Below are 18,125 nucleotides of genomic sequence, written 5' to 3'. Positions count from 1 at the left end.
TGTCATGCACTGCCCCTGGTCATCAGCAGCACTCTATATTTCACTATATATGGCTCAAATTAACTCCTTGAGTGACATATAAGGGAAAAAAATGGATTTGTGCATTAGCATACTAACGTCACAATATACAAGTTTGTAGATTAACGCTAAAGCCAGACAGTGGCAATGCACTGTGTTGTGTATTATTACAATTCTATTTGGAATGGCTACCTTCATGAAGAGATGTGAAACCGTGCGATGTGGTCAGAATGTAGCTGCATATTAATGCATGTACAGGGCGATATTGAGGTGACAGATTGTTGACACCTCCATGACAGCAATGACAATCAGTTTGTGGAACAGGGTGTCAGAGTGATGTGTGATACAGGGTAATATAGCTGTGATTGTTGTGATGACTGACGTGTAGTTTTGGGTTATGCTGCATTGACATACGATTGTTATATGGTATTTTGTTGAAGTTATCAAATGTTTGTGACCTCTTGGGGTATGTTCACATCTGCTTCGCAGGCTCCGATTATAAACTACGGACAAAAAGGTCAGGTACCTTAATGGATACCAAACAGACCGCAGATGTAAACATGCCCTTAAAGGGTTATTCCATCCAGTCTGTAACTTTACACAAAGCAACCCTGTTGGGAATTTGGGTTGGGATGTTGAAAAACCGAATAAGCAGCAACCCATTCTGTACAACATTTTTGGGCCCTCCTAATAGTTGTCTGTTCCATTCCACAGGCCACAATGAAGGTGGCTTTAGATGGTGGCTACAAAGTATGATGGCCCCATTTTTAGTTTTAGCACGTACTACTTGTATTAAAATAGATGGGAGATCCTATTGGTTTCCCATCGATTTCCAGGGCTTAGGGCAGCTACAATTTCATTGTTGATGGAGACTCCTTAAAGGGATCCTATCATACAAATGCTTTCTTTTCTGAGTAACACGTCGGAATAGCCTTAAGAAAGGTTATCATTCTCCTACCTTTCGTTGTCTTCACCGCTCCGCTGTCTGCCCGAAATCTCGTTTTAGTCGGTATGCAAATGAGTTCTCTCGCAGCACTGGGGGCGGGCCCCAGCACTCAAACAGCACTGGGGGCGTGCCCAATGCTGTGAGAGAACTCTGTCCAGCGCCGCCTTCATCTTCGTCAGCAACGTCCTCTTCTTCCAGCGCAGGTTTCAGACTTCTAGGCCTCGGGCAGAGCAGATTGCGCATGCCCACAGGCCACGAGAAAATGGCCGCTTACAATACTGTGTAAGTGGCCATTTTCTCGTGGCCTGCGGGCATGCGCAGTCTGCGCTGCCCGAGGCCTAGAAGTCTGAAACCTGCGCCGGAAGAAGAGGGTGAAGAGGATGTTGCTGACGAAGATGGAGGCGGTGCTGGAGAGAGTTCTCTCGCAGCATTGGGGACGCCTCCAGTGCTGTTTGAGCGCTGGGGCCCGCCCACAGTGCTGCGAGAGAACTCATTTGCATACCGACAAAAACTGGGATTTTGGGCAAACGGCGGCGCGGAGAAGAATATCCTTTGTTAAGGCTATTCCGACTTGTTGCTCAGAAAAAAAGCATTTGTATGTTAGGATCCCTTTAAAACCCCTTTAAAAGGGGTTGTCAAGTTTTAGGTGAGAATAAGCCACAGACATGAGTTGTCCTTAAACATGAAACCTAGAAATACTTACCGCTCCAGCATCAACCGCATCCATCACTGGTTGACGGGGTTGCAATGATAACATCACATGGGCAATGTACTGCAATTTCAGAGTGGGGCTTCCTGGTATCTCAGGTTCCACCATGCAGGGCCCTGATGGCGGCCATTCTCGGCAGTACACCTCAAACTAGACAACCCCTTTAATTCTACATAGGTTGGGGCCTGCTGGATGGAATCACTCTTCTGTTACTGGGATACAATGTGTGTTGGCTGAGGCTGATGGCCTATCGTATAACTTTTTATTTTATACAGTTATTTTTATATTTATATATCTATATATTTTAATAAACAGTATTGTGTACATGATTGTATATTGTATTTAATACAGTGACGTGGCAGCATTGTGTTGCCGGGCTGCCCTATCACAACCAGATGTCTTTCTCTCTATATGTTTCTTTGTACATTATTTATGTAAATCTGTATTTTGTATGGCGAATTACATACATTTATACCCCTATGTGTGCAATCCTTGTGCCTCAAGTTCAGCTGCCACCACTAAAGCCATTGCAATAACATCAAGCGTAGTCACTTTCTGCTGATATGTTTAATAAGCGTCCATTGAGCCTCATTCTGAACAGAAAAGTAATTGGGAGTCACAAAGATGGCTTCTGGGGTAGAGAATGGCGCCTTGTTCAATGATCCCGGGGCAACTCGTCGACTACTGATTCCTTTCTCCTCCACTGACCAGCCAAGACTGACGTGAAGGCTCCTACGATTCTAAGAAGAACATGAAGTTTGTGGGTGAATTTCTATCATCCCAGGCTGTGTGAATGGATTGGACTTGTCCAGATTGGGGTAATGTCATGGGGTCTTGCCTTTGGAAATGAGTAAAATTAGGAGGAAAAGTTTCAATGATGGGTTTGATGATGAGCCTAGTAGTGAACTATTGGGACAGTGTATATGTAGCCGTGACTGAAGAGCACCAAACAACTAGTCATAGGCAAACCGGTGACTTCGTGAAGACAGTCAATCCCAAACCCACCAAGTCTCAGAAGAGCAATGGATGGGTCATAGATACAACTTTATCAGCTGTCACTATGTGCACAATGTGGCCACCAGGACATCGAGGTCACTGCCACCAGCTCTGCGCTGTACAAGGACAAGTCTACTTACTGGGTGATTCAACCTTTGCTGGATTCAACCCATTACCTGGGGTACGTGTTCGAAAATGTTTGGTGGTACTCTACTCTTCTGCGGTGATGCACATTGATCCAGGCTATATCTGATCTGCCAATATGACTTCTCCTGAGCGGGACACCAACTGGAAGTTTTTTTCCCACCTATATGTGTGCTGATATACGACAAGTAATTGACTACCTTGTGTAAGGCATTGGTTTTTACTGAAAAGCTCCTATATGAAGAACCCATGGCCTGCCTAAAGCTGACCCTTTGTACGGTGACCTTCAGCATACAGTGGCTGTCTGGTAGTCATTACCACGATAGTGGTTGACCACACCTTTAGAAAGGTCTAATGGCTATTGGGTGGTCCCTGTCCATCCAATGGCAGATAGGCTGGTACTTTTTACTAGACTGTGCCCGCCCAGGACTTGAATATCCCTTGACTAGTGAACGGGATAATCAAAGATTTGTGAACTCTGCCCACATATGACCAGGATAACCCTTGACTAATAGACTTGTACCATTGTAAGACCAGAGTAGTCAGAGGATAGTCATAGACTAGTAGACTGTGTTGACATCTGACTGGGAAACTCATTTACAAGTGGATGTTGCCCACATATGAACAGGATAACCCTTGACTAGTAGACTGTGCCCTTGTAAGACCAGAATAGTCATAGACTAATAAACTGTGCCCTTGTAAGACCAGAGTAGTCAGAGGATAGTCATAGACTACTAGACTGTGTTGTTAATGAGTTTCCTAGTCATATGTCAAGTGGTTGTTGCCAACATATGTACAGGATAACCCTTGACTAGTGGACTGTGCCCTTGTAAGACCAGAATAGTCATAGACTAGTAGATTGTGCCCTTGTAAGATCAGAATAGTCAGAGGATAGTCATAGACTAGTAGTCTTTGTTGACATATGACCCCAATACTCCCTGATGAGTGGAATTCGCCTACAAATGACCAGGATGACTATTGACTGGTGGACTGTACCCACGTAGGATCAAGATACTTATCGATACCCCTTAATTAGTGGACTGTTCCCTCATAAGACCAGAATAGCCACAGACTAGCCAACTATGTAAACATATTACCAGGATTATCATTGACAAGTGGACTTGGCCCATCCATGATCCAGATAACCATTGACTAGTGGCCTTTTCTCCTATACCAGCATAACCTTCGACTAGTGATTTGTGTCCACATGACCGGGATAAACATGGACAAGTGGACTTTGCCCACAAGTAACCAGGATAACCATTGACTCGTGGACTGTGCTCATCACCAAGCCTTGGATGTTCCAAATTTGCACCTTCTATTCATCACTGGTCTTTGCGTTTACATGTAGGATCCATTCTTGATCAATGTACCTTGAGTTGTATACCTGGGAGAAACCATTGCCAATCCTGTAACGATCCAAGATGGAACCCCAACCCTGGAATCCAACCCCAAACGGAAAAAAAAAAGTGCTGGAGGGAGGAGTTATACAAAAAAAAAAATCCATATTTTTGTGGTGTGCAAACCATGAAGCCACGCACGGCGTTGTAGGGTCCGCTCGTTCTAAGTGCCACATACCACTACAGTAATGAACTTCACAACAAAACGGTTAAAGCATAAGAGACATCCAACGTGAAATCGTAGCCATACAAAGAAGACGGACAGGCGCGCTGGTTTGCCAACAGCTGTTTCTGGGATTTCGGGATAGGGGGGGTCTATCCAGAAGCTGGGAAAGTCTGTAGGAAATCTCACCAACGTCTTAAGTCCAAGATGGCTGCAGACTCCTTGTTAACACTTTGTGCTGTGCAATAGGTGTACGCTTTATAAATAAATCAATATGGCCTTGGGTAGATTGGCAACCAAGACTCCCGCTCCTCAGAGACGCTGCGAATACCCTCTCCCACGGTAACACCGGAACGACTTGGCACTAGGAGATTGGAGGCGGGTAGAGGGAATCGCCGTCCTCACTGGTCTTTTGTTTACTCGCAGTGTCACCAAGGGAGTGATGGAAAAGTCCGGGAAGGGTCTCCGTATCCAGTGAGAGGGGCCCATTGGCCCTGATTGTCGGGCGAAGATATACATTTATATATTTATATATATCTATACACGAGGAGGGAAGGTTTAACCCTCTCCTATATTTCTTTTGCATTCTGCCAGGGGTTATGCTGTGCAGTCTGTTTTAAGCGATAGAGTCCCAGTCAAAGTCGTCTTGTATTTCTTCGCTGCTGGGCGGATAACGGAGTACCTGGCGAGTAGGCGGATACAGAGCGCGCTGTGAATGGCGACCTGTGGATAGAAAAAGATCGGTGAACAAGTAAAGGAAAATTCTCCGCCATCCTTCTTACCTAACCCTATCTGGCTACCATATTGTTTGCCGAAACGACAATGGTCTTTAGTAGGGAATAAGTCACGGGTTGCAGTACCAGGCACAAGCCATGAACAAGGGAGGCGCTCACGATTTCTATCTTTCCATTCCGTTTAGCTTTATTGTCTATTAGTTTACCTGCTGCAGTATAAAGCATGGGGGGCAGAGAGAGAGAGGTGGATATCTGACTAACTCAGACACCAAGAGACAACTCTTACCTTGCTGGCTATATGTTGGGGGGGCCTGGGTCTGAATAGGATACCCAGGGGGTGCAGTGAAATTGTGACCACAGGAGACCGGAGGCTGCTGGTTCTGCCCATAGGAGGTGACTGGAAACAAAAAGAAACAAAAATATAAGAAGTAAGCATTATTACAGTCTGCCGATCGGTGGGGGCGCCGGAACTCAGAACCCTGCCAATCTAATATATAACAATAGACCATCAATATCACGGTCCTCCCTCCGGCACCCCATTGGCTCCCCCTACGTGATTGTGGGTGCCGGTGGGTAGTCACTTTGTTGCTTAAACCGATATCTTACTGCAGTCTCCCCCCATTCCTACCTGCCATGGTATGGCCCGGCTTTGCTCCCTGGAGTGCACAGGCGCTGCTGGTGGTAGGGGGCATGCACTGGGCCTGGCAGGACGCCGCTTGTCCGTGTGAGGAGGTGGGCGGCAGGAGTCCGGTGTGACTTAGCAGATGACTTAAGGAATCGCACAGGCTGGCGATGTGATGCTGATCCAGGCTCCAGTTCTTCAGCTCCGCCTGACGGAGACTCTCCATGAGGTCTGGCGAGAGGAGACAGCCATTATTAGAGGTCCCTTATAAAGGTCAGTGACTGCTATCCTCTCCATAGTCCTTAGTTAGACTCTTTTTATACTCTAGTCATAACCAAAGCTGCATTGACTCACACCTTGACCACCTATTGACTATATTCATCAGGGCGTAGGGCTGTCACCTCCAAAAGTTGCCCCTCTAGTGGTTTCCGACACACATGGAATTTTTTCTCTAGCCCCCCCCCCCCCCCGTTCCTGAGCAATCATAGTAGTTAAATTCAGTACCCTATATGCTAATTAAGCTATTTATTGTCAGGTGGGCGGTCCTAGACTGTCTGCTCTAGCTCAAGACCACCCACCTGACAAATCCTACTGTGTGTTGGAACTAACATGGCTCATAGCTCAGGAACGGTGGGGGCTAGAGACAAAATTCCAACTGAGCCAGAATCGGTGAGGCCAAGCCCATTGAAGGATGCAGAGAGTTGTAGGTGGTGAAAAGACCCCTTTAAAAAACTGCTGGTATTGTGAACGCAGCTCTGGGAGTGACTAGACTATAAGACTAAATGTGCCAACAAAATTTTTGAATGTGATGCTAGTTAGTAATAACTTCAATTTTGTAACCAATATCTACGAATTCATCCTGCAAATGTTAGTTCCATAACTCTCCAATAGGGGGAACCCATGAGCATCCCAAATCTCAACCCAATCCCCGCTTTTTGGCAATTTTGGGTTTACCGGAGAACTGGGATAAGTCAACAGTCGACCAGTCCAAATTGCTGACCATTTTGAAGCTTTCCTTTAAGGAGTCTATGTTGGAGCACCAGTCACTGGGGTGGCCTAGGGGGAAGTAGAGACAAGTGTAAGCTCTGTGGCCAAGACATTGGATCTGGTGAAGGCAGACATCACAGCTAGAACATACCCATAGACATCCCGGGTGCGGGGGGTCGAGGCATCGGCTGGGAGGGTAGGTAGGGCGGCTGCTGGTGCTGGCTTGGATGGTGAGAGGAGGAGGGATTGTTCATGTTGGGGACACTGTGGGGGTGCAGTGAGGAGGACTCCCCTGAATTCTGCTGGTACATGCAGCAGCTTGACGATGGCGTCTGGACATCAGTGGGGAGCGGCGAGAGCCCTGGACAAGAGACGAAGACCGTCACTATCTACAGGTCTGCTACACAATGCACCAATCACTGACAGCAAACAGAGATATTAGAATGGACGAAAACAGAAGAAATCGTATTAAAGAGTCTAAACATTTGCATATTGTATAAATCCTGTAAAACATGCTGTCCCTGGATACTGTGCCCTCCCATACCCAATTCTCTGGTTACCTGGTTCCCAAATTTTACCCCACCTCTATCCTCACCCTGTTTACCCTGCAAAGTACGGTATAGGCTGCGGAAGGAACAGCTGAGGTCTGGGATCTCCGAGAAGGAAAACTTGTAGCAGTCGCTATTGTTGTAGGATGAAGTCCTTGAGTCTGTTGGCATATGAGCCGAGGCAGCCTAAAAACACAAGAAAGGGGGGATATTATCATATTAGGGGGCAGTATTATAGTAGTTATATTCTTGTACATAGGAGTAGTATTATAGTAGTTATATTCTTGTACATAGGAGTAGTATTATAGTAGTTATATTCTTGTACATAGGAGTAGTATTATAGTAGTTATATTCTTGTACATAGGAGGTAGTATTATAGTAGTTATATTCTTGTACATAGGAGGTAGTATTATAGTAGTTATATTCTTGTACATAGGAGTAGTATTATAGTAGTTATATTCTTGTACATAGGAGTAGTATTATAGTAGTTATATTCTTGTACATAGGAGTAGTATTATAGTAGTTATATTCTTGTATACAGGAGGTAGTATTCTAGTAGTTATATTCTTGTACATAGGAGTAGTATTATAGTAGTTATATTCTTGTATACAGGAGGTAGTATTCTAGTAGTTATATTCTTGTACATAGGAGTAGTATTATAGTAGTTATATTCTTGTACATAGGAGTAGTATTATAGTAGTTATATTCTTGTACATAGGAGTAGTATTATAGTAGTTATATTCTTGTATATAGGAGTAGTATTCTAGTAGTTATATTCTTGTACATAGGAGCAGTATTATAGTAGTTATATTCTTGTATATAGGAGGTAGTATTATAGTAGTTATATTCTTGTACATAGGAGCAGTATTATAGTAGTTATGTTCTTGTACATAGGAGTAGTATTATAGTAGTTATATTCTTGTACATAGTAGTAGTATTATAGTAGTTATATTCTTGTACATAGGTGCAGTATTATAGTAGTTATATTCTTGTACATAGGAGTAGTATTATAGTAGTTATATTCTTGTACATAGGAGCAGTATTATAGTAGTTATATTCTTGTACATAGGAGTAGTATTATAGTAGTTATATTCTTGTACATAGGAGGTAGTATTATAGTAGTTATATTCTTGTACATAGAAGTAGTATTATAGTAGTTATATTCTTGTACATAGGAGTAGTATTATAGTAGTTATATTCTTGTACATAGGAGTAGTATTATAGTAGTTATATTCTTGTATATAGGTGGTAGTATTATAGTAGTTATATTCTTGTACATAGGAGTAGTATTATAGTAGTTATATTCTTGTACATAGGAGCAGTATTATAGTAGTTATATTCTTGTACATAGGAGCAGTATTATAGTAGTTATATTCTTGTACATAGGAGCAGTATTATAGTAGTTATATTCTTGTACATAGGAGTAGTATTATAGTAGTTATATTCTTGTACATAGGAGTAGTATTATAGTAGTTATATTCTTGTACATAGGAGTAGTATTATAGTAGTTATATTCTTGTACATAGGAGCAGTATTATAGTAGTTATATTCTTGTACATAGGAGGTAGTATTATAGTAGTTATATTCTTGTACATAGGAGTAGTATTATAGTAGTTATATTCTTGTACATCGTGGGCATTGTATACCTGGCTGTAGCTGGGGAGCGTTGCGTTGTTCTCCATGTGATGTCCTTGGGTGTTCTCTGTAGATAAGGACACATCACTGGTGGAGCTCAGGGGACTTTTATTGACCTCGGGTTCGGGGGAATCCTGGGAGAGCTGTAAATAGAGATCATTGCACGGTATTACTTTCTCGCTGACCACATTATAATGTAAATCATTAACAATCCAGCCTTATTATATTGGTCATTAACACTATACTATACTGGGCTGTACAGGCTGCCATAAATGGCGGTGACTCTTGAATTTTCACTTTATTGGCATGTCGGCTATCCCTGTACAATATGATACTTATACGTTGGTATTTCGTCTCCCTCTAACAGGGGACTGGTGGGGGTACCAGGCGTCTTATATCAATGACCTATCATATTAAGTGATTCCGGTTTTAGTTACCTCATCGTCGGGGTGCGGACGTTTCCTGCGGGGGAGGGCTACGTCTTCTTTGGGGCAGCTGTCAATCATCCAGTACGATCCCTGGAAATTAGATGCCAAAACTGAAATTGGTTATTCAATCCTAGTATCTTTGTTACCCCTCACCATCACCCAAGTAAATTTATGGTTATACCTATACATTATATCATCATATACTGGGTTATACTGGGAATATTGGCGAACAGTAAGCAAAGGGGTATTCCAGTTAGTTACTTTACTACCCAATGCCAGGTAGCTGCTGCCAAGGCAAATACTGTTGTGTTATATAGCAGGTCGTCTGTCTCCAGCCCTGCAAGTACTGATATATACATATATCTTTCTAGCTCACCTTTCCTGGGTCATCTCTCGGACGCGGCACTTTCCTGAAACATTTATTTAGTGACAGGTTATGGCGGATCGAGTTCTGCAAAAATGGAATAGTAACAATGTAAGAAAATAGTATCATACAGTGTATATGTATATATGTCACCTGCCTGCCTAATATAAATGAGCACTTTCTAGGATTTATATACAGAGTCTATAGTTACCTTCCATCCTACACCAGCATTGCGGTAATATGGGAAGTTGTCACAGATCCAGCGGTAGATCTCGCTCAGGGTCATACGCCTGGCAGGTGCAGAGTTTATTGCATACTGGATGAGATTGGCATAACTATACGGGGGTTTCCCATCACGATGTGCCGCTGCCTCCTCCTTAGTTAACATGGCATTGGGGTCAGTGGGAGAGCCAGGTCCTTTTCTTCCTCCACTGCCCTGCTGGGACCCCTTCATAGCAGCCTGGATGGTCAGCTGCGGGAGCCAGTCTATAGAGGTCAGGCTACTTCCCAGGTCTGACGCCATCTTGAGGCTGAGGATGAAAAGAGCAGGTCAGCAATTTTCGTACTCAAATATTACTGGAAAGGTGTCAGTGTGAAAATGACAAGGGTAGGAATATGTGTGTGATATATAAAGATATCTGTCTACAGGCATGTGAGGGTATAGTAACGTTACAGTAAGCAAGAATATGTACAAGAATATAACTACTATAATACTGCCACTATGTACAAGAATATAACTACTATAATACTGCTCCTATGTACAAGAATATAACTACTATAATACTGCCTGCTATGTACAAGAATATAACTACTATAATACTACTCCTATGTACAAGAATATAACTACTATAATACTACCTCCTATGTACAAGAATATAACTACTATAATACTGCCTGCTATGTACAAGAATATAACTACTATAATACTACTCCTATGTACAAGAATATAACTACTATAATACTACCTCCTATGTACAAGAATATAACTACTATAATACTGCTCCTATGTACAAGAATATAACTACTATAATACTACTCCTATGTACAAGAATATAACTACTATAATACTGCCTGCTATGTACAAGAATATAACTACTATAATACTACTCCTATGTACAAGAATATAACTACTATAATACTACTCCTATGTACAAGTATATAACTACTATAATACTACTCCTATGTACAAGAATATAACTACTATAATACTGCTCCTATGTACAAGAATATAACTACTATAATACTGCTACTATGTACAAGAATATAACTACTATAATACTACTCCTATGTACAAGAATATAACTACTATAATACTACTCCTATGTACAAGAATATAACTACTATAATACTGCTCCTATGTACAAGAATATAACTACTATAATACTACTCCTATGTACAAGAATATAACTACTATAATACTGCTCCTATGTACAAGAATATAACTACTATAATACTACCTCCTATGTACACGAATATAACTACTATAATAGTACCCCTATGTACACGAATATAACTACTATAATACTACTCCTATGTACAAGAATATAACTACTATAATACTGCTCCTATGTACAAGAATATAACTACTATAATACTACTCCTATGTACAAGAATATAACTACTATAATACTGCTCCTATGTACAAGAATATAACTACTATAATACTGCTCCTATGTACAAGAATATAACTACTATAATACTGCCCCCTATGTACAAGAATATAACTACTATAATACTGCTCGTATATTACAAGAATAAAACTACTATAATACTGCTCCTATGTACAAGAATAAAACTACTATAATACTGCTCATATATTACAAGAATAAAACTACTATAATACTGCTCCTATGTACAAGAATAAAACTACTATAATACTGCTCCTATGTACAAAAATATAGCTACTATAATACTACTCCTATGTACAAGAATATAACTACTATAATACTACTCCTATGTACAAGAATATAACTACTATAATACTACTCCTATGTACAAGAATATAACTACTATAATACTGCTCCTATGTACAAGAATATAACTACTATAATACTACTCCTATGTACAAGAATATAACTACTATAATACTGCTCCTATGTACAAGAATATAACTACTATAATACTACCTCCTATGTACAATAATATAACTACTATAATACTACCTCCTATGTACAAGAATATAACTACTATAATACTACCTCCTATGTACAAGAATATAACTACTATAATACTACTCCTATGTACAAGAATATAACTACTATAATACTGCTCCTATGTACAAGAATATAACTACTATAATACTACCTCCTATGTACAAGAATATAACTACTATAATACTGCTCCTATGTACAAGAATATAACTACTATAATACTACCCCCTATGTACAAGAATATAACTACTATAATACTACTCCTATGTACAAGAATATAACTATTATAATAGTACTCCTATGTACAAGAATATAACTACTATAATACTACCTCCTATGTACAAGAATATAACTACTATAATACTGCTCCTATGTACAAGAATATAACTACTATAATACTACCTCCTATGTACAATAATATAACTACTATAATACTACCTCCTATGTACAAGAATATAACTACTATAATACTGCTCCTATGTACAAGAATATAACTACTATAATACTGCTCCTATGTACAAGAATATAACTACTATAATACTGCTACTATGTACAAGAATATAACTACTATAATACTACTCCTATGTACAAGAATATAACTACTATAATACTACTCCTATGTACAAGAATATAACTACTATAATACTACCTCCTATGTACAAGAATATAACTACTATAATACTACCTCCTATGTACAAGAATATAACTACTATAATACTACTGCTCCTATGTACAAGAATATAACTACTATAATACTACTCCTATGTACAAGAATATAACTACTATAATACTACCTCCTATGTACAAGAATATAACTACTATAATACTACCTCCTATGTACAAGAATATAACTACTATAATACCACTCCTATGTACAAGAATATAACTACTATAATACTACTCCTATGTACAAGAATATAACTACTATAATACTACCTCCTATGTACAAGAATATAACTACTATAATACTACCTCCTATGTACAAGAATATAACTACTATAATACTGCTCCTATGTACAAGAATATAACTACTATAATACTGCTCCTATGTACAAGAATAAACATATGTTTTAAGCACTTAATGGGGTTGTGCTGATATGGACACGTATCTTCTATCCACTGAACAAGGGATAAGTGTTTGATCGCTGAGGGTCAGGTTGGCGCCCCCCCAGTATCCAGGAGGAAGGTTCAATCACTTACTTGGACCAGTGCTCCATTCACTTCTATGGGCCTTGGGCGCTCCTGGAGATTACAGTCTTGGAAGCCCCATAGATGTAAATGGAGCGCTGGTCATACAAGTCCACTTGTGCTATATTTATTTTTGATCCCCCATCCTCTTGATCACTGGGAGACTCGATCAGACGCTTATCTCCTGTTTTATGAATAGGGCATAAGTGTCCATAATGGCACAACTGCTTCAAGCTCCCCCTAATGGTGACTGCAGGTAGAGAGAACTTTATCATCTGTGTTGTACAAAGATCCACCTGCCCTGTATAGACAAAATGTAGCTAATATACTGTACGTTGTTACTGCCACAGCGGTGTTATTTGTTATAAAAGGGAAACTTTTATAACAAATAACACCGCTGTGGCAGTAACAACGTACAGTATATTAGTTATGTCAACACAAAACACAACAGTCTGCACCTGCAACATTGTATAGTGTGTAGTAATCTGTCTGTCTGTCTGTGAGTTGTAACAGTATATCTCGGTGTATGCCCATCTTTGTTTTGTCACATTGTATGTAGGCATTTCTGTATGTTGTTATATTGTTTCTAAGTATCTTTGTGTTGTCACATAAAATCTAGACATATCCTTCTGTTTATTGTGACAGTATATCTAGGCATATGTCCATCTGTGTGTTGTCACATTGTTTCTAAGAATGTGTGTTGTCTCATTGTATCTAGGAATATGTCTTTGTGTTGTCTCATTGTATCTAGGCATATCTATGTGTGTTGTCACAGTATGCTGTTGCCTATCGTTTTGTGTTGTTTTTTTCTAGTCACCTGCCATCTGTGTGTTTTACACTCTGTGTATAGGTCAGTCTGAGTGTTGTCACACTGTATTATGCCTCTATCTTCTGGTGTGTTGTCATGTATCTACGCTCAAGTCTATATTTGCGTTAACACATTGTAGCTAGCCCTCTTTCCATTTCTATGTAGTTCTCCTTCCTTCTCACATTGTATCTACGTGCGTGTCCATCTGTACATTGTATCTAGCAATTTACTTCTATCAGTCACATATTGTATTTTCACATATATAAGCACCTGGTATTACAGTACACATACAGTATGTTGTCATGTTGTAGCTAACCATCTGTGTGTAGTCACACTGCTTCTGTCTGTGGTCAGGCGGCATCTAACAATCTGTTGTCATGTTTGAATTTAGATATCTGCGTGTTGTCACATTGTATCTACATGTATGTTGTGAAATTGTACTGACGTCTTTGTGTGTAGTCATGTAGTATCTATGCATTTGTCCATCTGTTTGACATCATCTTGTTTGTTCCTACCCATTTGACTGTCTGCAGGTAGTCTTGTATTTATCAGCTTGTATGTTGTCACATTGTATCTAGCCACCTGTCTGCTGTTACATTATATTTAGCCACCTGTCTGTTGTCACATTGTATCTAGCCACCTGTCTGTTGTCACATTGTATCTAGCCACCTGTCTGTTGTCACATTGTATCTAGCCACCTGTCTGTTGTCACATTGTATCTAGCCACCTGTCTGTTGTCACATTGTATCTAGCCACCTGTCTGTTGTCACATTGTATCTAGCCACCTCTCTGTTGTCACATTGTATCTAGCCACCTGTCTGTTGTCACATTGTATCTAGCCACCTGTCTGTTGTCACATTGTATCTAGCCTCCTGTCTGTTGTCACATTGTATCTAGCCACCTGTCTGTTGTCACATTGTATCTAGCCTCCTGTCTGTTGTCACATTGTATCTAGCCACCTGTCTGTTGTCACATTGTATCTAGCCTCCTGTCTGTTGTCACATTGTATCTAGTCACCTGTCTGTTGTCACATTGTATCTAGCCTCCTGTCTGTTGTCACATTGTATCTAGCCACCTGTCTGTTGTCACATTGTATCTAGCCTCCTGTCTGTTGTCACATTGTATCTAGCCACCTGTCTGTTGTCACATTGTATCTAGCCACCTGTCTGTTGTCACATTGTATCTAGCCACCTGTCTGTTGTCACATTGTATCTAGCCACCTGTCTGTTGTCACATTGTATCTAGCCACCTGTCTGTTGTCACATTGTATCTAGCCACCTGTCTGTTGTCACATTGTATCTAGCCACCTGTCTGTTGTCACATTGTATCTAGCCACCTGTCTGTTGTCACATTGTATCTAGCCACCTGTCTGCGGTTACATTATATTTAGCCACCTGTCTGTTGTCACATTGTATCTAGCCACCTGTCTGTTGTCACATTGTATCTAGCCACCTGTCTGTTGTCACATTGTATCTAGCCTCCTGTCTGTTGTCACATTGTATCTAGCCACCTGTCTGTTGTCACATTGTATCTAACCACCTGTCTGTTGTCACATTGTATCTAGCCTCCTGTCTGTTGTCACATTGTATCTAGCCTCCTGTCTGTTGTCACATTGTATCTAGCCACCTGTCTGTTGTCACATTGTATCTATCCGCCTGTCAGTAAGCTGTCACGTTGTATCTATCCGCCTGTCAGTAAGCTGTCACGTTGTATCTAGGCTTTAGGCCATCCTTGTGTTGTCACTTTGCATCTAGTTGTCTCGTTTCCTTGTATAAGCTGCTGTCCGCTCTGTCGCACACTGTCACTGCTGGCTGCACAGTCTCTCTGCTTTCCTGTTGCTACCCCTTGGTCACCACACCATATCAGAGCTTTCAGCCCTTTTGCCCCACAGTTTTGCTTTCCTAGCCCCTGCCTACCCTACATTACATGCACTTATTTGCCTGCTTGCCCATTAAATGTAGTCTGCCTGTCTTCTTCCTTGGTGCATGTTGGTTCCACTATACAAGCAAATATTCTTGTGCCTGTCTCATACCAGCAATTTCCTACCTGCTTGTCTGTGAGTCTTATTAATCCATGGCCCATTTGCCTGCTTTCCACTACAATAGATGCAACACTTCCCCTGCCTCCTACCAACTGCCTGCTTGCTTACTTGCCAGCCTGCCACATTAAACCCAGCGTGCTTACTTCCATGCAAGAACTCTCCTGCTTCTCTGCCCCATTAAATACAGTTTTCCCAACTTCCCCACCTCTTCAGTCTCTGCTTGCCAATCTTACTTTGCCCCACGTTACCATCCTCTGCTTACTTACTTGCCCAACGTTTCAACCTCTGCTTTCTTGCTTTCCCAATGTTTCTATCCTCTTCTTACTTGTTTGCCCCGTGTTTCCATCCCTTGATTGCTTTCCCCATGTTACCATCCTCTGCTTACTTATGTGCACCACGTTACCATCCTCTGCTTACTTATGTGCACCACGTTACCATCCTCTGCTTACTTGCTTGCCCCACGTTACCATCCTCTGCTTGCTTGCCCCACATTACCATCCTCTGCTTACTTGCTTGCCCCATGTTACCATCCCCTGCTTACTTGATTGCCCCATGTTACCATCCCCTGCTTACTTGATTGCCCCACATTACCATCCTCTTCTTACTTGCTTGCCCCACATTACCATCCTCTGCTTACTTGCTTACCCCAAGTTAAAATCCTCATCTTACTTGCTTGCCCCACGTTACCATCCTCTGCTTGCTTGCCCCATATTTCCATTCTCTGCTTACTTGCTTGCCCCATGTTTCCATCCCTTTCTTACTTGCCCCACTTTTCCCCCCTCTGCTTACTTGCTTGCCCACTGTTTCCATCCTCTGCTTACTTGCTTGCCCCATGTTTCCATCCTCTTCTTACTTGCTTGCCCCATGTTTCTATCCTCTTCTTACTTGCCCCACGTCACCATCCTCTGCTTACTTGCTTGCCCCACGTTACCATCCTCTGCTTACTTGCCCCATGTTTCCATCCTTTGCTTACTTGCTTGCCCCACGTTACCATCCTCTGCTTACTTGCCCCATGTTTCCATCCTTTGCTTATTTGCTTGCCCGCGACACCATTCTCTCTTCCTTAGTCACATTGTCATTCACACCTACACATTTCGGTACCGCTACCACCCCCGTCTACTCCTGTTATCGCCCACTTGCAGTTTTGATGCCAGTCTGCCCGCCTGCTCCCTTTTTCTCATTGTCTGCCGGTACCCGCTGCCACATTTTCCGCCTGCCGGTGTCTGCCTGTGCCAGACTACAGACATTCATCTTTTCTTGGCCAGGTTTCTAGAGTCTGTCCGTTTTGCCGTCAGTGCCAGACCCATCAGACGCCCCCTCCCCCCCGTCAGTCGTCCTTGTACCTGTAGTGCTGTGTGTTAGTGGCTGTCACTGAGTGCGGCTGTCAGTGTACACACATTGACACAGGCAGGCGTGAGTGTCAGGAGCTGTCACTGTAGCGTGTACCTGCCCTGGCGTGTTGATATATGTACGTGTGTCTATAATTATCCGCATGTGAACACATCTGTCTGGAGCTGTCACTTCTGTCTCTGCGACTCCCCTTTGCCCCCTCCTCACCCTGGTTCCCCTCCTGTTGTCTCTGGCACTTTGCGCCTCCTCTCTTGGTCTCTTCTTGGGGGGTCGCCCCCTCTCCTCTGCACAGGCTGGGGAGGGGGGAGAGGCAGATTTCTGATGGAGGGGGTGGGGGATCCAGACAGATAGAGGAGGACTTTCTGCTTCCTGCAGGGTTGGGTTTTCTTCCGGGCCATAAGTCTGAAAAAGGAGGGGAAGGCGAAAAGGAGGGAGGAAGGGAGGAGAAGGGAGGGGAGAGGGGAGGGGAAGCAGCAGGAAGAAAGCCAAGTGCACAGCAATACCAGCACCAAAGTATCAATTATATCACATGGAGTGTGGCCGATACTGAGTAGCAGAGCTGGGTTTGTCATTGAACGCTTTCTTTTGTGCTCTGTGATGGATAAATATAATGAACAATACTTGCAGTCCTATGTAAAACACAGATAACACGATAAGTAACAAACTCGGCTCTGCTGCACTTGACAACCCCTTTAATAAAATTGTGGCAAATGACAAACCAGCTCTGCTGCATCCGATTAATGTTTCTTAGATTGGGGAGTGGACAAAGTTAGTTAAACTGCATCGGACAAACCTGCCATAAATGGGGCAAATGAACAAACTCCTCTCTGCTGCATCGGACAAACCTGCCATAAATGGGGCAAATGAACAAACTCCTCTCTGCTGCATCGGACA

General features: G+C 42.0%; 1 protein-coding gene across 2 annotated transcripts; it reads right to left on the bottom strand.

Annotated features, from left to right (window-relative positions):
• Positions 1 to 2,135: 2,135 nt before the first annotated feature.
• FOXJ2 (forkhead box J2) lies at positions 2,136 to 17,601 on the bottom strand. Of its 2 annotated transcripts, none has more exons than XM_075257628.1 (11): positions 17,439 to 17,601; positions 9,906 to 10,224; positions 9,707 to 9,781; positions 9,340 to 9,420; positions 8,914 to 9,045; positions 7,315 to 7,453; positions 6,871 to 7,080; positions 6,687 to 6,788; positions 5,739 to 5,963; positions 5,397 to 5,507; positions 2,136 to 5,099 (listed from the first exon to the last, which is right to left on the bottom strand). In XM_075257628.1, the coding sequence occupies exons 2-11, from the start codon at positions 10,215 to 10,217 to the stop codon at positions 4,993 to 4,995; spliced, it is 1,494 nt and encodes a 497-aa protein (XP_075113729.1). In that variant the 5' UTR covers positions 10,218 to 10,224; positions 17,439 to 17,601; the 3' UTR covers positions 2,136 to 4,992. The 2 variants fall into 2 exon arrangements, with proteins under 2 accessions (XP_075113729.1, XP_075113730.1); XM_075257629.1 differs by having other exon boundaries at positions 7,324 to 7,453; positions 17,439 to 17,562.
• Positions 17,602 to 18,125: the final 524 nt, after the last annotated feature.

This window comes from Leptodactylus fuscus, chromosome 10 (genome assembly GCF_031893055.1).
Source record: "Leptodactylus fuscus isolate aLepFus1 chromosome 10, aLepFus1.hap2, whole genome shotgun sequence".
Taxonomy (NCBI): domain Eukaryota; kingdom Metazoa; phylum Chordata; class Amphibia; order Anura; family Leptodactylidae; genus Leptodactylus; species Leptodactylus fuscus.
This window is presented reverse-complemented; position numbering and strand designations above follow the sequence as displayed.

Coding starts and splice junctions, on each gene's coding strand:
- FOXJ2 (XM_075257628.1), bottom strand. CDS start 10,217: ATGGCGTCAGACCTGGGAAGTAGCCTGACCTCTATAGACTGGCTCCCG. Junction 7,454..8,913: donor CGCTCCCCAGCTACAGCCAG/GTATACAATGCC, acceptor TTGTGTTTTTAG/GCTGCCTCGGCTCATATGCC. Junction 5,964..6,686: donor TGACTTATCCCAGTTCTCCG/GTAAACCCAAAA, acceptor TCCTCTCGCCAG/ACCTCATGGAGAGTCTCCGT.